Below are 19,741 nucleotides of genomic sequence, written 5' to 3' on the forward strand. Positions count from 1 at the left end.
GCGGACATCCCTGGGGACATGGGGACACAGGGATGGGGACACTGGGGACACCAGCGATGTTGGAGCCACCAGGGACAAGGGGACACTTGGGGACATCGGGTCGAACTCATCATGCCCGTCCCGCTTCCGGCCCCCGCGCGCGGCTCGGGGGGGACCCAGGCATTCGGGGGGGACCCAGGCGTCCGGGGAGGGACCCAGACCCCCGAGCCCAGGGTGGGGTGTGGTCAGGGGACCCAGGCATCCTGGGGGAGGACTCAGGCGTCCGGGAGGGACCCAGGCGTCCGGGGGAAACCAGACATCCTGGGGGGGGAACCCAGATATTCTGGGCGGGGGGACCCAGGCATCCGGGGGGAACCCAGACATTTGGGGGGGGACACACACAGATATCCTGGGGGGACCCAGGCGTCCGGGAGGACCCAGGCGTCCGGGGGTGAACATAGACATCCTGGGGGGACCCAGGCGTCCGGGGGAGAAACCAGACATCCTGGGGGGGGGGAACCCAGATATCCTGGGGGGGGACCCAGGCGTCCGGGAGGGTTCTAGACATCCTGGGGGGAAGGCCGATATGCTGGGGGGGACCCAGGCGTTCGGGAGGGACCCAGGCGTGCGGGCGCGCGCGCTCCCTTTGTCGGGAAGGGCGGAGGTTTGGGGGGGGGGGGAGGGAATTCCCAGCCGCCCCCTCCCCCTCCCCGGAGGGACCCAGGCGTCCGAGGGGTGGGGGGGGGGGAGGGGTCCCAGCGTACTCACCCCGGGATGAAACGGGACCCAGGCGTCCGGGGAGGGGACCCAGGCGTCCGGGGGGGAACCCAGGCGTCCGGGGCGGGGTGTGGGGCGGGGGGGGGGATGAAAAGCGGCTTTTCCCGCGGGGGGGGGAGGGGGGGGATTGTGGAGGGGGTGGGGGAGGGGAGGGATGACTCAAGGAACCCAGGCGTCCGGGCGGGTTCCCCCCCGCCCCCCCCCTTTGTTACCCGTTGGAGGGACCCAGGCGTCCGGGCGGGGGGGAACGGGGGGGGGCGAGGGGGCGGGAGGGCGGGGTTAACTCCGCAAAAATCTGCCCGGAACCCAGGCGTTCGGAGGGGGACCCAGGCGTTCGGGGGGGACCCAGGCGTCCGGGAGAGACCCCGGGACCCCCCACATTATGGAGGGAGGGTCTTTGTGTGCGGGGGGGGGGGAAGGGGGGGATAAAGACGGGGGCGGGGCCTATGGGGGCGTGGCTTGTTTTGGAAAAGGGGCGGGGCTGTTATTGTAGGGTCGCGCCCGCAGCGCCGCCAAGTGGCCGCCGGGAGTCAGCGTAGCCCGGACGCCTGGGTCCCTCCCGGACGCCTGGGTTCCCCGGGCGGGGGGGGAGGGGCCGCGGTCACGCCCTGTCCCAAATCGCCACTAATCCAGGGGGGGGACGCAGGCGTCCGGGGGAGGGGGGGGACTCCGCCCCAGCCCAGAGGGGACCCAGGCGTCCGAGCGGCCCCGCCCTGAGCTTGCTGACCTTGAGATCCATGGGGACCCAGGCGTCCGGGCGCACCCACCCCACCCCGAGTCGGGGTGACGCCCTGACCCCGATCCCCGGCTGGGAGGGACCCAGGCGTCCGGGTGACACTTGACCTCCAACACACAGGGGGACCCAGGCGACCGGGTGCCCTTGACCCCCAGAATGGACCCAGGCGTCCGGGTGCCCTTGACCCCCAGAATGGACCCAGGCATCCAGGTGCCTTTGACCCCCAGAATGGACCCAGGCGTCCGGGTGCCCTTGACCACATAGAGGACCCAGGAGTCCGGGTGCCTTTGACCCCATAGAGGACCCAGGCATCCGGGTGCCCTTGACCCGACAGGGGACCCAGGCATCCGGGTACCCTTTACCCCCAGAATGGACCTAGGCATCTGAGTGCCCCTTGACCCCATAGGGGACCCAGGCGTCCGGGTGCCCTTGACCCCCAGAATGGACCCAGGCGTCCAGGTGCTTTTGACCCCCAGAATGGACCCAGGCGTCCGGGTGCCCTTGACCCCATAGAGGACCCAGGCATCCGGGTGCCATTGACCCCCTAGAGGACCCAGGCGTCCGGGTGCTTTTGACTCCATAGAGGACCCAGGCGTCCGGGTACCCTTAACCCCCAGAATGGACCCAGGCATCCGAGTGCCCTTGACCCCATAGGGGACCCAGGTGTCCAGGCGTCCCCTCCCCCCGTGGTGACTCAGGTTCCCATTGGGCGGGTCTGGTCCCTCCCCCCCCGTGTCCCCTCCCCCCCCTCCCCCCATTTAAGGCCGTTCCTGGTGTCCCCGATGTCACCGGTGTCCCCAAGGTCAATGTCACCGGTGTCCCCGTTGTCACCAGTGTCAATGTCACCGGTGTCACCCGCCATGGCCCTCGGGCTCCTGCTGCTCTGCCTGAGCCTCCCAGGTGGGACTGGGATGGACTGGGATATACTGGGATGGACTGGGATGGAGACTAGAGGACTGGGAGGGATGGAGGGATGTACTTGGATATACTGGGATGGACTGGGATGGACTGGGATGGACTGGCATGGAGATGTGGGGAGTGGGATATACTGGGATGGACTGGGATGGAGATGGGGGGACTGGGATGTACTGGGATATACTGGGATGGACTGGGATGGAGATGGAGGGACTGGGATGTACTGGGATATACTGGGATGGACTGGGATGAAGATGGGGGGACTGGGAGGGATGGAGGGATGTACCTGGATATACTGGGATGTACTGGGATGGACTGGGATATACTGGAATGGACTGGCATGGAGATGGGGGGACTGGGATGTACTGGGATATACTGGGATGTACTGGGATGGAGATGGGGGACTGGGATATACTGGGATATACTGGGATAGTGATGGGAGGACTGGGACATGCTGGGATGGACTGGGATGGTGATGGGGGGACTGGGATACACTGGGATGTACTGGGATGGAGACTGGGGGACTGGGAGGGACTGGGATGGACTGGGAGTAACTGGGAGGGAGTGGGATGGGGACTGGGATATACTGGGAGGGGTTGGGATGGACTGGGAGCAACTGGGACGGACTGGAATGGAGATTGTGGGGACTGTAGGGAACCAGGACAGAGACTGGGATGGACTGGGAAGGACTGGGATGGACTGGGAGGAACTGGGATGGATTGGGAAGGACTGGGATGGACTGGGAGGGACTGGGATGGACTGGGATGGACTTGGAGGGACTGGGATGGACTGGGAAGGAGCCAAACAGTCACTAGGCTGGACTGGGGGGTTGACTGGGAGGGACTGGGATGGACTGGGATATACTGGGAGGGACTGGGAGGGACCCAGGCGTTCGGCTGACCCCCGTATTCCCCCCACAGGCGCCTTTGGCCGCTGCGCCCCGGGATCGGGCCCCGTTCCCCTCCCCCTCCCAGCCGCGGTGGATCCCGGGAAGGATCCCAGTGGATTCCTGAGCCCCCAGGTCCCCTTCATGTCACCAGGATCCGCCGGGGGGGCCCGGGGATCCCCTGGGAATGGGGGATCCAGTGGGGGGTCCCCTGGGAATAAGGGATCCCCGGGATCCTTCGTGTCGCCGGGATCCCCTGGTGGATCCCCGGGGGGTTACGGGAGCCGCCCGGGATCTTATGGGAACGGATCGGGATCCTTCGTGTCGCCGGGATCCGGGGGGGCCCCGGGGATCCGGTCACATGATGGGGGGATCCAGGGGGGAGCGGGATCGCATGGCGGGGGATCTGGGGGTTATGGGGGGTTGGGATCCTATGGGGGGGGATCTGGATCTCATGGTGGATCGGGATCTTATGGGGGGTCAGGATCTTCTGGAAGACCCGGATCTGGATCCGCCGGGGGGTCGGGATCCCATGGTGGGGGATCTGGGGCTTATGCAGGGTCGGGATCCTATGGGGGTGGATCTGGATCTTCAGGGGGATCAGGATCTTCTGGAAGCCCCGGATCTGGATCCGGATCCCATGGGGGGTCGGGATCCTCTGGAAGACCTGGATCTGGATCTTCGGGGGGGTCAGGATCCCATGGGGGTGGATCTGGGTCTTCTGGAAGACCTGGATCCCAGGGGAGTGGATCTGGGTCCTATGGGGGGTCGGGATCATCTGGAAGACCCGGATCTGGCACTGGATCCTATGGGGGATCAGGGTCCTATGGGGGTGGATCCGGGTCCTATGGGGGGTCGGGATCATCTGGAAGACCCGGATCGGGCACTGGATCCTATGGGGGATCAGGGTCCTATGGGGGTGGATCCGGGTCCTATGGGGGGTCGGGATCATCTGGAAGACCCGGATCTGGATCCGGATCCTATGGGGGATCAGGGTCCTATGGGGGCGGATCCGGGTCCTATGGGGGGTCGGGATCATCTGGAAGACCCGGATCTGGGTCTGGATCCTATGGGGGATCAGGGTCCTATGGGGGGTCGGGATCATCTGGAAGACCCGGATCTGGAATCGGATCCTATGGGGGCGGATCCGGGTCCTATGGGGGGTCAGGATCATCTGGAAGCCCTGGATCTGGATCTGGATCCCACGGGGGGTCCCTGGGGTCTCCCCTGCGCCCCAAGTTCAAGGTCCCTGGGATCCCGTTTGTCCCCGGGCTCCGGGATCCCGCCCGGATCGGGGGCCACATCCCCATGGGATCCAGTTCCGGGTCCTCCGGAGGATCCGGGGGAGGAGCTCGGGGGCTGTTCGACCAATCAACAGCCAGCACCGGGGACTGCGACCAATAGGGACACCTGGGTCCCTTTTTCTGGGAGGGTTTTGTAGGGCCCGGAAGCCTGGGTCCCATTTTGGGGTGCCCGGATGCCTGGGTCCCTCCGGGGTGTTGGGGGCACCTGAACGCCTGGGTCCCTGTGGGGTGGGGGGTTGGGGGGAGCACCCGGATGCCTGGGTCTCTCTGGGGGGGGGGATGCACCCGGACACCTGGGTCCCTTTTGGGTGCCAATAAAGTTGTTGGATCGTGCTGGTGACTCTGGGTCCGAACTCAAATGTGTCCCCAAATGTCCCCAAATGTGTCCCCACGTGTCACCATGTGTCACCAAATGTGTCCCCACGTGTCACTGTCACCGGCCGGGCCGGTTCCCGCCCACACTTGGGGACATTGGGGACATTGGGGAGGGGACGGGGACGCCCACGGGGACACAGGAATGGGGACAATGGGGACAATGGGGATAATGGAGACAATGGGGACACTGGCAATGGGGACACTGGTGACAATGGGGCTGTGGCTCCGAAACTGGGGCGGGAGGGGTGGGTGGGTGATACCAACCAGTATGGACCAGTAGAAACCAGTATCAGCCATAGAGATCAGTATGAGCCATAAAGAGACCAGTATGAGCCCCATAGACCAGTATGAGCCCTATAGACCAGTACAGCCCCACATAGACCAGTATGAGCCCTATAGACCAGTACAGCCCCACATAGACCAGTATGAGCCCTATAGACCAGTACAGCCCCACACAGACCAGTATGAGCCCTATAGACCAGTATGAGCCCTATAGACCAGTACAGCCCCACACAGACCAGTATGAGCCCTATAGACCAGTACAGCCCCACATAGACCAGTATGAGCCCTATAGACCAGTATGAGCCCTATAGACCAGTACAGCCCCACACAGACCAGTATGAGCCCTATAGACCAGTACAGCCCCACATAGACCAGTATGAGCCCTATAGACCAGTATGAGCCCTATAGACCAGTACAGCCCCACACAGACCAGTATGAGCCCTATAGACCAGTATGAGCCCTATAGACCAGTACAGCCCCACATAGACCAGTATGAGCCCTATAGACCAGTATGAGCCCTATAGACCAGTATAGCCCCACATAGACCAGTATGAGCCCTATAGACCAATATGAGCCCTATAGACCAGTACAGCCCCACACAGACCAGTATGAGCCCTATAGACCAGTATGAGCCCTATAGACCAGTACAGCCCCACATAGACCAGTATGAGCCCTATAGATCAGTATGAGCCCTATAGACCAGTACAGCCCCACACAGACCAGTATGAGCCCTATAGACCAGTATGAGCCCTATAGACCAGTATAGCCCCACATAGACCAGTATGAGCCCCATAGACCAGTATGAGCCCTATAGACCAGTACAGCCCCACACAGACCAGTATGAGCCCTATAGACCAGTACAGCCCCACACAGACCAGTACAGCCCCACAAGAACCAGTACGGCCTCAGGAAGGGTCTCAAGAACAGTTCCAGCCCCCGGATGCCTGGGTCCCTTCCGGACGCCTGGGTCCCCCCTCGGATGCCTGGGGCCCCTCTTTACTATGGGGTTGGGTGTCCCGGATGCCTGGGTCCCTTCCGGACGCCTGGGTCCCCCCTTGGATGCCTGGAGCCCCTCTTTACTATGGAGTTGGGTGTCCCGGATGCCTGGGTCCCCCCCGGACGCCTGGGTCCCCCCCGGACGCCTGGGTCCCCACCCTCCGTGGGCGGCCACACCCAGGCTGGGTTGCAATCCTGGGCCGGGAGGGTCCCCACCCAACCCTGACCTTAAAACCAGTTGCTCCCAATTGCTCCCAGTTGGTCCCAGTTCCTTCCCCAACCAGCACCCATGGGTGCCCCCAGGACCCTCCTGCTTGGCCTGCTCGCCCTGTTCGGTAGGTGCCCGGACGCCTGGGTCCCTCCCGGATGCCTGGGTCCCCTCCCTGATGTGGGTGGGGGTTTGGGCGCCCGGACGCCTGGGTCTCTTTTTTGGGGGGTCCTGGACACCTGAGTCCCTCCCAGATGCCTGGGTCCCATCCTTGCTATGGGATGGGGGTTATGGGGCCCGGACGCCTGGGTCCCTTCTTTACTACGGGGTTGGGGATCCCGGATGCCTGGGTCTCCCCGCACACCTGGGTCCCCTCCTTGCTACGGGATGGGAGTTATGGGGCCCGGACGCCTGGGTCCCCTCTCTCCTATGGGCTTGAGGGTCCCAGACACCTGGGTCCCTCCCGGATGCCTGGGTCCCCCATCCCCACCATCACCCCCTTTGTCCCCACAGGTTCGCCGGCCCGCAGCCTCCCGGTCACCGTCCCCGTCCCTGTCACCATCATCGTCCCCACCACCATCCCCATCCCCATCCCCGGCCCCACAACTGTCACCAGCCCCACAATTGTCACCGTCACCCCCCCCGTCACCCCCCCTGGCCCCGACCCCAATATCGTCCCCGATAGCGTCCCCACCACCGTCCCCATCACCGTCCCCAGCCCCACGGTGACACCGCCGCTGGAACACGGTGACAATGACATTGACATTGACAATGACAATGATACTGACAATGACAACGATATTGACAGCGACATTGACAATGACATTGACAACGACGTTGACAATGACACCGAAGGGCACACAATGGTGGCTCTGCGCCCCTCCCCCCCCCCCGACCCCCATGGCCCCTCCCCCAACCTGGGACTTGGCCCCAAACTGAGGGACCTGCTGGGACCCTCCCCTCCCCCCACCGGGGACCAGCCCCCCAAGGTTGAGGCTTAAAGTGGGGGGCCCGGACGCCTGGGTCCCTTTTCAGGGATCGTAGGGGACTCGGACGCCTGGGTCCCTTTTTCTGGGTGGGGGGTCTTGTGGGGCCCGGACGCCTGGGTCCTTTTTTCTGCGAGGGTCTTAGGTTGCCCGGACGCCTGGGTTCATTTTTGTGGGAGGGGGGTCTTGTGGAACCCGGACGCCTGGGTCCCTTTTTTGGGGGGGGCCCAGATGCCTAGGTCCCTTTTCAGGGTTCATAGGGGACTCGGACGCCTGGGTCCCTTTTTCTGGGTGGGGGGTCTTGTGGGGCCCGGACGCCTGGGTCCCTTTTTTGGGGGGGCCCCAGATGCCTGGGTCCCTTTTCAGGGATCGCGGGGGACTCAGACACCTGGGTCCCTTTTTTTGGGGGGCCCCGGATGCCTGGGTCCCTGCCGCAGGGCATGCTGGGAACCCTGACTCATGGGGCGCTGCCGCCACGTCCCCCCTTGACCTTCCGGGCTGGCCGGTTCCCCACCCTGGCGGGGGGACCCAGGCGTCCGGGGGGACCCAGGCATCCGGGCAGCCCCACCCCACCCTGGGGTGTCTATAAGAACCTGGGGGGGCCCCTCCCAGTGCTCCCAGTGCTCCCAGTACCGCACTGGACGCGGCTGCCACCGCCTGCAGGTAGGGCCCCTCTCGGATGCCTGGGTCCCCTCCCGGACGCCTGGGTCCCCTTGTCTGGGGGTCACTGGTGAAACTGGGAGACGGGTGGGAAGTGGCCCCGGATGCCTGGGTCCACCTGAACACCTGGGTCCCCCGAACACCTGGGTCCCCTCCAGGATGCCTGGGTCCCCTCCCGGATGCCTGGGTCCCCTTGCCTGGGGGTCACTGGTGAAACTGGGAGAGGGGTGGGAAGTGGCCCCGGATGCCTGGGTCCTCCCCGAACACCTGGGTCCCCCTGAACACCTGGGTGGCCCCTGAACACCTGGGTGCCCCGAACACCTGGGTCCCCTCCAGGATGCCTGGGTCCCCTCCCGGACGCCTGGGTCCCCTTGTCTGGGGGTCACTGGTGAAACTGGGAGAGGGGTGGGAAGTGGCCCCGGATGCCTGGGTTCCCTCCCGGACGCCTGGGTCCTCCCCGAACACCTGGGTGCCCCCTGGACACCTGGGTCCCCTCCCGGACGCCTGGGTCCCCTTGTCTAGGGGTCACTGGTGAAACTGGGAGAGGGGTGGGAAGTGGTCCCGGATGCCTGGGTCCTCCCCGAACACCTGGGTCCCCCCTGGACACCTGGGTCTCCTCCAGGATGCCTGGGTCCCCTTTGTCTGGGGGTCACTGGGTGAAACTGGGTGTGGGGGGGTGGGAAGTGACCCCAAACACCTGTGTCCCCTCCCGGACACCTGGGTCCCCAAATCTGGGTGGCACTTCAGGGGGACACTGACCCCGGATGCCTGGGTCCCCTCTTTACTATGGGGTTGGGTGTCCCGGACACCTGGGTCCCTCCCGGACGCCTGGGTCCCCTCTTTACTACGGAGTTGGGTGTCCCGGACGCCTGGGTCCCTCCTGGACGCCTGGGTCCCCTCTTTAGTATGGGGTTGGGTGTCCCGGACACCTGGGTCCCTCCCGGACGCCTGGGTCCCCTCTTTAGTATGGGGTTGGGTGTCCCGGACACCTGGGTCCCTCCCGGACGCCTGGGTCCCCTCTTTACTACGGGGTTGGGTGTCCCGGACACCTGGGTCCCTCCTGGACGCCTGGGTCCCCTCTTTACTACGGGGTTGGGTGTCCCGGACACCTGGGTCCCTCCCGGACGCCTGGGTCCCCTCTTTACTATGGGGTTGGGTGTCCCGGACACCTGGGTCCCTCCCGGACGCCTGGGTCCCCTCTTTACTACGGAGTTGGGTGTCCCGGACGCCTGGGTCCCTCCTGGACGCCTGGGTCCCCTCTTTACTATGGGGTTGGGTGTCCCGGACACCTGGGTCCCTCCCGGACGCCTGGGTCCCCTCTTTAGTATGGGGTTGGGTGTCCCGGACACCTGGGTCCCTCCCGGACGCCTGGGTCCCCTCTTTACTACGGGGTTGGGTGTCCCAGACACCTGGGTCCCTCCCGGACGCCTGGGTCCCCTCTTTACTATGGGGTTGGGTGTCCCGGACACCTGGGTCCCTCCCGGACGCCTGGGTCCCCTCTTTACTACGGGGTTGGGTGTCCCGGACACCTGGGTCCCTCCCGGACGCCTGGGTCCCCTCTTTACTATGGGGTTGGGTGTCCCGGACACCTGGGTCCCTCCCGGACGCCTGGGTCCCCTCTTTACTATGGGGTTGAGTGTCCCGGACGCCTGGGTCCCTCCCGGACGCCTGGGTCCCCTCTTTACTACGGGGTTGGGTGTCCCGGACGCCTGGGTCCCTCCCGGACGCCTGGGTCCCCTCTTTACTACAGGGTTGGGTGTCCCGGATGCCTGGGTCCCCTCTTTACTACGGGGTTGGGTGTCCCGGACACCTGGGTCCCTCCCGGACGCCTGGGTCCCCTCTTTACTACGGGGTTGGGTGTCCTGGACGCCTGGGTCCCTCCCGGACGCCTGGGTCCCCTCTTTACTATGGGGTTGGGTGTCCCGGACGCCTGGGTCCCTCCCGGACGCCTGGGTCCCCTCTTTACTACGGGGTTGGGTGTCCCGGACGCCTGGGTCCCCTCTTTAGTACGGGGTTGGGTGTCCCGGACACCTGGGTCCCTCCCGGACGCCTGGGTCCCCTCTTTACTACGGGGTTGGGTGTCCCGGACACCTGGGTCCCTCCCGGACACCTGGGTCCCCTCTTTACTACAGGGTTGGGTGTCCCGGACACCTGGGTCCCTCCCAGACGCCTGGGTCCCCAAATCTGGGTGGCACTTCATGGGGGACACTGACCCCGAATGCCTGGGTCCCCTCTTTACTACGGGGTTGGGTGTCCCAGACACCTGGGTCCCTCCCGGACGCCTGGGTCCCCTCTTTACTACGGGGTTGGGTGTCCCGGACGCCTGGGTCCCTCCCAGATGCCTGGGTCCTCCCCGGATGCCTGGGTCCCCACCCTGACCCCCATCTGTCCCCTGTTCCCCCCCCAGAATGAGCGACGGGCGCCCCACAGCCCCTAACCCACCCCGGACGCCTGGGTCCCCCCCCCGCCAAGGGGACCCTGATGTCACTGTCCCCCCCATCCCAGTGGCCCCGTGGCCACCGCTGCCCAAATGGGAAGACGGGGACAGGGACGGGGACACGACCTCCCCCGAGGGGACATCGGGGACATCGGGGACATCGAGTGGCCAATGACGCTGGCAGGGGGAGGGGACACCGAACGATGTCACCGAAGTGTCACCGAGATGTCCCCAAAGTGTCCTCAAGATGTCGCCGAAGTGTCACCGAAATGTCATCAAGATGTCACCAGTGTCACCAAATGTCATCGAGATGTCACCAAAGTGTCACTGAGATGCCGCCAAAGTGTCGCTGAGATGTCACCAAAATGTCACCAAAGTGTCACCAAAGTGTCCCCAGGAGGAGCCTTTGGTGTCACCGACCACCTCCGGACATCGTGGATGTCACCGAAATGTCCCCAAAGTGTCTCCAAGATGCCACCCCAGTGTCACTAAGATGTCACCAAAGTGTCATTAAAGTGTCCCCAAGATGTCCCCAAAGTGTCACCCAGACGTCACTGAACAGGAGATGATGCTGATGCTGCTGCCGCCTTTACTGGGGACACTGGGGACATGGGGATGGGGACACGGGGACATTGGGGACAATGGGACATTCGGGATGTGGTGACGTCACGGGATCATCTGCAGCTCCATCGAGTGTCCCCAACCTGGGGAGGGGACAAAGGGACGGACATGGGGTCACCAATGTCACCCCCATGTCCCCAACATCCCCCCCAATGTCCCCATATCCCCAACATCCCCCCATGTCCCCAACGTCCCCACTGTCCCCAATGTTCCCTGTGTCCCAAATGTCCCCAAAGTCCCCAGTATCCCCCAATGTCCCTAATGTCCCCACTGTCCCCAGTGACCCCAATGTCCCCCCCGTCCCAAATGTCCCCAGTGACCCCAATGTCCCCCCGTCCCAAATGTCCCCAAAGTCCCCAGTATCCCCCAATGGCCCTAATGTCCCCACTGTCCCCAGTGACCCCAATGTCCCCCCGTCCCAAATGTCCCCAAAGTCCCCAGTATCCCCCAATGTCCCTAATGTCCCCCCTGTCCCAAATGTCCCCAGTGACCCCAATGTCCCCCCCGTCCCAAATGTCCCCAAAGTCCCCAGTATCCCCCAATGTCCCTAATGTCCCCACTGTCCCCAGTGACCCCAATGTCCCCCCCGTCCCAAATGTCCCCAGTGACCCCAATGTCCCCCCGTCCCAAATGTCCCCAAAGTCCCCAGTATCCCCCAATGGCCCTAATGTCCCCCCTGTCCCAAATGTCCCCAGTGACCCCAATGTCCCCCCCGTCCCAAATGTCCCCAAAGTCCCCAGTATCCCCCAATGTCCCTAATGTCCCCACTGTCCCCAGTGACCCCAATGTCCCCCCCATCCCAAATGTCCCCAACATCCCCCCAATAGTCCCCAATGTCCTCAACATCCCCAATGTCCCAAATGTCCCCAATGTTCCCATGTCCCCAACATCCCTCAATGTCCCCAACGTCCCCCTATCCCCAACATGGCAAATATCACCCCACGTCCCCATTGTCCCCATTGTCCCCTCACCGTCACTCCCGCTGTCCCCGACGTCCCTGGACTCGTCCTGGCTCCCGCTGTCCCCGATGTCCCCAAGGTCGGGTCTTGGTGCCACTACCCGGTGCCACCACTCACCCCATGTCCCCAGTGTCCCTTGGGGACGTGTCCCCTGTTCTAGGACACGTGTCCCCAACCCCTGGGGACGTCCATTGGGTCCTTGGGGATGTGTCCCTTGTTCCGGGACACGTGTCCCCTGTTCTAGGACCTGTGTCCCCAACCCCTGGGGACGTCCATTGGGTCCTTGGGGACGTGTCCTCTGTTCTGGGACGTGTGTCCCCAACCCTTGGGGACACATGCCAGCTCCATGGTGACATGTCCCCAACCCTTGGGGACGTCCATTAGGTCCTTGGGGATGTGTCCCCTGTTCTAGGACATGTGTCCCCAACCCATTGGGTCCTTGGGGACACGTCCCAGCTCCATGGGGACACGTCCCCAACCCTTGGGGACACCCCTTTGGTCCTTGGGGACATGTCACCAATCCCAGGAGACGTGTCCCCAACCCTTGGGGACGTCCATTGGGTTCTTGGGGACGTGTCCCCTGTTCTAGGACCTGTGTCCCCAACCCCTGGGGACACATCCCAGCTCCATGGTGACACGTCCCCAACCCTTGGGGATGTCCATTGGGTCCTTGGGGACGTGTCCCCTGTTCTAGGACCTGTGTCCCCAACCCCTGGGGACACATCCCAGCTCCATGGTGACACGTCCCCACCTGCTGGGGACGTCCATTGGGCCCTTGGGGACACGTCCCAGCTCCATGGTGACATGTCCCCAACCCCTGGGGACGTCCCTTGTGTCCTTGGGGACGTCCCCATGTTGTCCCCACACCCGGGGGTGGCCCTGGGGGCCCCAATGTCCCCGAGGGTGGTGGCGGCGGGAGGAGCCGCAGCAGCCGCAGCAGCGACGTCACCGCGTGTCCCCAAGGGCCAGGGTTGGGGACAGGGACGGGCTGGGCGGGGCCTGGGGGGGGATATGGGGACGGTGACAGGGACACAACGGGAGCTTGTGGACCCAAGTGTCACCATGTGTCCACATGGCTCCCAATGTCCCCTAATGTCCCCATATCCCCCCATGTCCCCCAATGTCCCCATGTCCCCATATCGCCCAATGTCCCTATGCCCCATATCCCCATGTGCCCCAATGTCCCCATGTCCCCCACTGTCCCTGTACCCCATATCCCCACGTGCCCCAATGTCCCCATATCCCCCCCGTATGCCCATTGTCCCCACTGTCCCCCATTGTCCCCACTGTCCTCCATTGTCCCCAATGTCCCCATTTTCCCCATATCCCCCCAGTATGGCCACTGTCCCCACTGTCCCCCATTGTCCCCACTGTCCCCATATCCCCCCGTGTCCCCCATGACCCGCGTGTCCCCATATCTCCATGTCCCCCCATATCCCCCAATGTCCCCATATCCCCCCATGTCCCCATGTGTCTCCATATCCCCCCATCCCCCTATGTCCCGCTATGACCCCAATGTCCCCATTGTCCTTGTTCCCTCACCCCCCAGCAGCAGCAGTGTCCCCAAGGCCACCAGGCGTGTCCCCGTCACCCCCATGGCGCCGTCCCCACTGTCCCCTCCTTGGCCCCATTTATAGTCCCCTGGGGACGTCCCCTGGGAGGGGACAAGGGACACGGTGGCCCCGGGTGACAATGGGCAGCTCCCAATGGCCCCAAAGAGCCCCTGGTGTCTCCAGTGTCCCCTCAATGTCCTGATGTCCCCAATGTCCCCAAACCCCCCGGTGTCCCCAAGGTCCTGATGTCCCCAGTGTCCCCAATGTCCCCAAATCCCCCAATGTCCCCAAGCCCCCCAACCCCCGCAATGTCCCCATGGTGTCCCCTTGGTGACAACGGTCCCTTTGTTGGTGACAAGCCCAGACGTGCCTGTGGCCACAGCCCCATAACGGCCCCTCCCCTGCTGCCAAGGGACCCAGGCGTCCGGGTGTGCCCCCCCAAAGCCCTGTGAATCCCCATGACCCCTCAAGGGACCCAGGCGTCCGGGACCCCTCCATGACTCCCCCATGACCCCCACAAGGGACCCAGGTGTCCAGGACCACCCAGGACCCCCCATGACCACCCAAGGGACCCAGGCGTCCGGGACCCCTCCATGACTCCCCCATGACCCCCACAAGGGACCCAGGTGTCCAGGACCACCCAGGACCCCCCATGACCACCCAAGGGACCCAGGCGTCCGGGACCCCTCCATGACTCCCCCATGACCCCCACAAGGGACCCAGGTGTCCAGGACCACCCAGGACCCCCCATGACCACCCAAGGGACCCAGGCGTCCGGGTGCCCCGAGCTGACCCCCCCCCCGTGACCCTACAAGGGACCCAGGCGTCCGAGACCCCACCCAAACCCCTGTGAACCCCCACGACCCCTTGTGGCCCCCCCGCAAGGGACCCAGGCATTCGGGTGCCCCCAGCTGACCCCCCAAAGGACCCAGGCATCCGGGTGGCCCCCCATGACCCCCCAAGGGACCCAGGCGTCCAGGTGACCCCCCATGACCCCCCAAGGGACCCAGGCGTCCGGGTGCCCCCAGCTGACCCCCCAAACGACTCAGTCATCTGGGTGCCTTCCCATGACCCCCCAAGGGACTCAGGCACCCGGGTGCCCCCCCCATAACCCCCAAGGGACCCAGGCGTCCGGGTGACCATGGCGGGGTTTTATTGTCACCCCCGTGTCCCCAACTGCACCCCTGCCCCCCTGCAGAGGCTCATGGGAAGGACGCTGCCCCCTGCTGGACCAGGAAAACTCGGATGTAGTGAACGGCCTGTGGGGGGAAGGGAAGGTCAGGGGGGACCCAGGCGTCTGGGTGACCTCCCATGACCCCCCTGTGACCCCACAAAGGACCCAGGTGTCCGGGACCCCCCCATGCCCCCCAATGGACTCAGTTGTCCGGGACCTCCCCCGTGACACCCCCTATAACCTCACAAGGGACCCAGGTGTCCGGGACTCCCCATGCTCCCCAGTGGACCCAGGCGTCCGGGACCCCCTCATAACCCCCCAAAGGACCCAGGTTCAGGGACTCCCTGTGACCTCCCGACCCCCATGGCCCCCCCATGACCCCAAGGGGACCCAGGCATGCGGGACCCCCTGTGACCCCCCATGAACCTCCAAGGGACCCAGGCATCCGGGACCCCCCGTGACCCCCAAGGGACCCAGGTGTCCAGGACTCCCCATGCCCCCCAGTGGACCCAGGCGTCCGGGACCCCCTCATAACCCCCCAAAGGACCCAGGTGTCAGGGACTCCCTGTGACCTCCCGACCCCCATGGCCCTGCCATGACCCCAAGGGGACCCAGGCATCCGGGACCCCCTGTGACCTCCCATGAACCTCCAAGGGACCCAGGCATCCGGGACCCCCCGTGACCCCCAAGGGACCCAGGTCTCCGGGACTCCCCATGCCCCCCAGTGGACCCAGGCGTCCAGGAGCCCCCGTGACCCCCAAGGGACCCAGGCGTCCGGGCCTCCCATCTCACCGCCGCCAGCCCTGCAAGCAGCAGCCCGACCAGCAGGAGGCAGCCAACAGCCAATAGGATGGGGGGACAGCCAGGAGGCGGGGTCAGGGGCGGGGCTATGGTAAAAGGGGCGGGGTCACAAACAGAACACACCCTCAAGGGGCTGGCCCCGCCCCCGGTTTCCTGGCCCCACCCACAGATCCAAGACCCCACTCCATAGTTCAGGCTCCCACACCTTGTTCCAGACCCCGCCCCCAGTTCCTGGCTCCACCCCTTGGTTTCAGGCTCCGCCCACAGATCCCAGACCCCGCCCCACCCTTTTCAGGCCCCGCCCCATGTTTCCAGACTCCGCCCCATTTCCTGACCACGCCCCCTGCTTCCAGGCCCCGCCCGCAGTTTCTAGACCACGCCCCCCGGTCCAGACCCCGCCCCCTCACCTGGGTCACCCCCTCGTTTCCCGCCCTCCTCAGGCGGGTCGGCCATGACATTATTGGTGACATCATCGGTGATGCCATCAGTGACATCATCGCCTGGCTGGGCTGGTTGTGGCCACTCCTCCCCGGCAATGACATCATCGGTGACATAATCATCTTCAGGGGTGACATCATCAGCGATGTCACCAAGGGCGGGGGCTCGTGTGACATCATCTCTGACGTCACCCTCAGGAAGAACATCACTCTCGGGAATGACAGCACCCTTGTTGCTGGTGATGTCATCGGTGACATCAGCAGCAGCATCACCCCTGAGAGGGGAGGAAGTGACGTCGCTCTTGGCAACGACGGCACCACCGCGGGGACAGGAAGTGATGTCACTGGTGATGTCACTGGGGACATTGGGGGTGACCTCGTCAGCGGTGACATCATTGGTGATGTCATCATTGGTGACATCATCAGTGAGGTCATCATCCTCTCCGGGAGGGGCTGTCACCATGATGGTGATGACACCAGTGACATCTGTGTCCCCAGTGTCACCAGTGTCTCCAAGGGCTGGGACATCCCTGTCCCCAGTGTCCCCAATGGCCCCAGAGGTGGTGACATCCCTGTCCCCAACATCTTTGTCCCCAATATCCCTTAGGACTGTGACATCTCTGTCCCCAATGCCCTTGTCCCCAAGAGGGGGGACATTTCTGTCCCAAACGTCCTTGTCCCCAGTGTCCCTTAAGACTGTGACATCCGTGTCCCCAAGGTCTTTGTCCCCAGGGGTGGTGACATCTCTGTCCCCAAGGTCTTTGTCCCCATAAGATGAGACACTCCTATCCCCAATGTCCTTGTCCCCATAAGATGGGACTTCCCTGTCCCCAATGTCTTTGTTCCCAATGTCCCTCACACCTGTGACATCTGTGTCCCCAACATCCTTGTCCCCAAGAGATGGGACATTCCTGTCCCCAAAGTCCTTGTCCCCAATGTCCTTTAGAGCTGTGACTTTCCTATCCCCAATGTCCCTGTCCCCAATGTCCTTTAGAGCTGTGACTTCCCTGTCCCCAATGTCCTTGTCCTCAATGTCCCTTAGCACCATGACATCTGTGTCCCCAAAATCCTTGTCCCCATAAAATGGGACATCCCTGTCCCCATTGTCCTTGTCCCCAATGTCCTTGCCTCTAAAGTCCTTGTCCCCATAAGACGGGACATCCCTGTCCCCAACGTCCTTGTCCCCAGTGTCCCTTACAGCTGGGACATCTGTGTCCCCAACATCTCTGTCACCAGCACCCTTGTCCCCATAAGATGGGACGTTCCTGTCCCCAATGTCCTTGTCTCCAATGTCTTTGTCCCCAATGTCCTTTAGGGCCATGACATCTGTGTCCCCAAAGTCCTTGCCCCTATAGGATGGGACATCCCTGTCCCAAATGTCTTTGTCCCCAACGTCCTTGTCCCCATAGGATGGGACATCCCTGTCCCTAATGTCCTTGCCCCCAACGTCCCTGTCCCTAATGTCCTTTAGGACCATGACATCTGTGTCCCCAAAGTCCTTGTCCCCATAGGATGGGACATCCCTGTCCCCAACGTCCTTGTCCCCATAGGATGGGACATCCCTGTCCCCAATGTCCTTGTCTCCAATGTCTTTGCCCCCAATGTCCTTTAGGGCCATGACATCTGTGTCCCCAACATCTTTGTCCCCATAAGATGGGATATCCCTGTCCCCAGTGTCCTCGTCCCCAATGTCCTTGTCCCCATAAGATGGGACATCCCTGTCCCCAACGTCCTTGTCCCCATAGGATGGGACATCCCTGTCCCCAACGTCCTTGCCCCCAACATCCCTGTCCCTAATGTCCTTTAGGACCATGACATCTGTGTCCCCAAAGTCCTTGCCCCTATAGGATGGGACATCCCTGTCCCCAATGTCTTTGTCCCCAACGTCCTTGTCCCCATAGGATGGGACATCCCTGTCCCTAATGTCCTTGCCCCCAACGTCCCTGTCCCTAATGTCCTTTAGGACCATGACATCTGTGTCCCCAAAGTCCTTGTCCCCATAGGATGGGACATCCCTGTCCCCAACGTCCTTGTCCCCATAGGATGGGACATCCCTGTCCCCAATGTCCTTGCCCCCAACGTCCCTGTCCCCAATGTCCTTTAGGACCATGACATCTGTGTCCCCAAAGTCCTTGCCCCCATAGGATGGGACATCCCTGTCCCCAGTGTCCTTGTCCCCAATGTCTTTGTCCCCAATGTCCTTGTCCCCACAAGATGGGACATCCCTGTCCCCAATGTCCCTGTCCCCAGTGTCCTTTAGGGCCATGACACCTGTGTCCCCAAAGTCCTTATCCCCATAGGATGGGATGTCCCTGTCCCCAGTGTCCTTGTCCCCAAGGCCCTTGTCCCCAAGAGATGGGACATCCCTGTCCCCAACGTCCTTGTCCCCAATGTCCTTCTCCCTTGGGGTGGTGACATCCCTGTCCCCCATGTCCCTTAGGGCCGTGACATCCGTGTCCCCAACATCCTTGTCCCCATAGGACGGGACATTCCTGCCCCCAATGTCCTTGTCCCCAATGTCCTTGTCCCCGTGTCTGGTGTCACTTGTGACCAAGACGTCCCCATTGTCCCCGAAGTCCCCAATGTCCCCGTCGTCATCGGCCGCGGTGACCGTGATGATGACGGTGACACCGGGGGAGGCGGTTGTCACCTCCCCAGAGTGGGGACAGCGCTCGGCCATGGGACCTGGGGGGACACAAAGGGGACATGGGGGGACATGGAGGGGACACAAGGGGGGGACATTATGGGGGACACAAGGGACATAGGGGGATATGAAAGGGACATGGTGGGGACAAGGAGAGGACATAGAGGGGACATTATGGGGATACCAAGAGGGACACAGGGGACATGGGGGGACATGGGGGTGACACCAGGAGTAATGTGGGGACATTATGGGGACATTATGGGGGACACCGGGAACCCCAGGAGGGGACATGGGGGTGACAAAGTGGGGACAAGGCAGGGGACACAAGGGACATGGGGGGACATGGGGGTGACAAGGAGGGGACATTATGGGGGACACAGGGGACACAAAGGAGACATGGAAGGGACAAGGAGAAGGCACAGAGGGGACAGTATGGGTGACATAGGGGACCCTAGAGGGGACACAATGGGGACACAAGGGACATGGGGGGACATGAAAGGGACATGGGAGGGACAAGGAGGGGACACAGAGGGGACCTTATGGGGGTGACAGGTACCTGATGTGGCAGGAGGTGACGATCCCAGGGGTCACATCGCGGTGACAACGACGGTGACAGCGCCAGTGTCATTAAAAGTGACGGTCACATCGTGGTGACAACATTGGTGTCACCTCCCGCTGATGCTTCCCGGGTCCCACCGGCACCAGGGGGAGGAGCCCGGACGCCTGGGTCCCTCCCGGATGCCTGGGTCCTCCCCTGAACTCCTGGGTCCCTCCCAAATGCTTGGGTTCCCCCAAACTCCTGGGTCCCTCCCGAACTCTTGGGTCCATTAGGGCACTCCTGGGTCCCTCCCAAACTCCTGGGTCCCCTCCTGGACGCCTGGGTCCCCCCTGAAGTTCTGGGTCCCCACTGGACTTCGGGGTTCCCCCTGAACTCCTGGGTACCCCCCCCCAGACTTCTGGGTCCCCTCCCGGACGCCTGGGTCCCCCCTGGACTTCGGGGTCCCTCCCAGA

General features: G+C 63.4%; 3 protein-coding genes across 3 annotated transcripts; 2 read left to right on the top strand and 1 right to left on the bottom strand.

Annotated features, from left to right (window-relative positions):
- The first annotated feature begins 2,236 nt into the window (after nucleotides 1–2,236).
- On the top strand, nucleotides 2,237–4,938 carry LOC135576861 (uncharacterized). Its single transcript, XM_065044080.1, has 2 exons — nucleotides 2,237–2,392; nucleotides 3,328–4,938. Exons 1-2 carry the CDS (start codon nucleotides 2,275–2,277, stop codon nucleotides 4,695–4,697), a joined length of 1,488 nt encoding a protein of 495 aa, XP_064900152.1. The 5' UTR covers nucleotides 2,237–2,274; the 3' UTR covers nucleotides 4,698–4,938.
- A 1,493-nt stretch (nucleotides 4,939–6,431) lies between these two features.
- Nucleotides 6,432–11,072, top strand: LOC135576874 (clumping factor B-like). The gene is made up of 2 exons (XM_065044157.1): nucleotides 6,432–6,585; nucleotides 6,972–11,072. Exons 1-2 carry the CDS (start codon nucleotides 6,540–6,542, stop codon nucleotides 7,457–7,459), a joined length of 534 nt encoding a protein of 177 aa, XP_064900229.1. The 5' UTR covers nucleotides 6,432–6,539; the 3' UTR covers nucleotides 7,460–11,072.
- A 41-nt stretch (nucleotides 11,073–11,113) lies between these two features.
- Nucleotides 11,114–19,729, bottom strand: LOC110355682 (putative surface-exposed virulence protein BigA). Its single transcript, XM_065044085.1, has 6 exons — nucleotides 19,287–19,729; nucleotides 16,057–18,771; nucleotides 15,641–15,735; nucleotides 13,664–14,933; nucleotides 12,134–13,120; nucleotides 11,114–11,245 (listed from the first exon to the last, which is right to left on the bottom strand). The coding sequence occupies exons 2-4, from the start codon at nucleotides 18,764–18,766 to the stop codon at nucleotides 14,877–14,879; spliced, it is 2,862 nt and encodes a 953-aa protein (XP_064900157.1). The 5' UTR covers nucleotides 18,767–18,771; nucleotides 19,287–19,729; the 3' UTR covers nucleotides 11,114–11,245; nucleotides 12,134–13,120; nucleotides 13,664–14,876.
- Between the last annotated feature and the right edge of the window lie 12 nt (nucleotides 19,730–19,741).

This window comes from Columba livia, chromosome 32, assembly GCF_036013475.1.
Source record: "Columba livia isolate bColLiv1 breed racing homer chromosome 32, bColLiv1.pat.W.v2, whole genome shotgun sequence".
Classification (NCBI taxonomy): Eukaryota; Metazoa; Chordata; class Aves; order Columbiformes; family Columbidae; genus Columba; species Columba livia.

Coding starts and splice junctions, on each gene's coding strand:
- LOC135576861 (XM_065044080.1), top strand. CDS start 2,275: ATGTCACCGGTGTCCCCAAGGTCAATGTCACCGGTGTCCCCGTTGTCA. Junction 2,393..3,327: donor GCTCTGCCTGAGCCTCCCAG/GTGGGACTGGGA, acceptor TTCCCCCCACAG/GCGCCTTTGGCCGCTGCGCC.
- LOC135576874 (XM_065044157.1), top strand. CDS start 6,540: ATGGGTGCCCCCAGGACCCTCCTGCTTGGCCTGCTCGCCCTGTTCG. Junction 6,586..6,971: donor TGGCCTGCTCGCCCTGTTCG/GTAGGTGCCCGG, acceptor TTGTCCCCACAG/GTTCGCCGGCCCGCAGCCTC.
- LOC110355682 (XM_065044085.1), bottom strand. CDS start 18,766: ATGGCCGAGCGCTGTCCCCACTCTGGGGAGGTGACAACCGCCTCCCCC. Junction 15,736..16,056: donor GAAACGAGGGGGTGACCCAG/GTGAGGGGGCGG, acceptor CTTTTACCATAG/CCCCGCCCCTGACCCCGCCT. Junction 14,934..15,640: donor TGCTTGCAGGGCTGGCGGCG/GTGAGATGGGAG, acceptor TTCCCCCCACAG/GCCGTTCACTACATCCGAGT.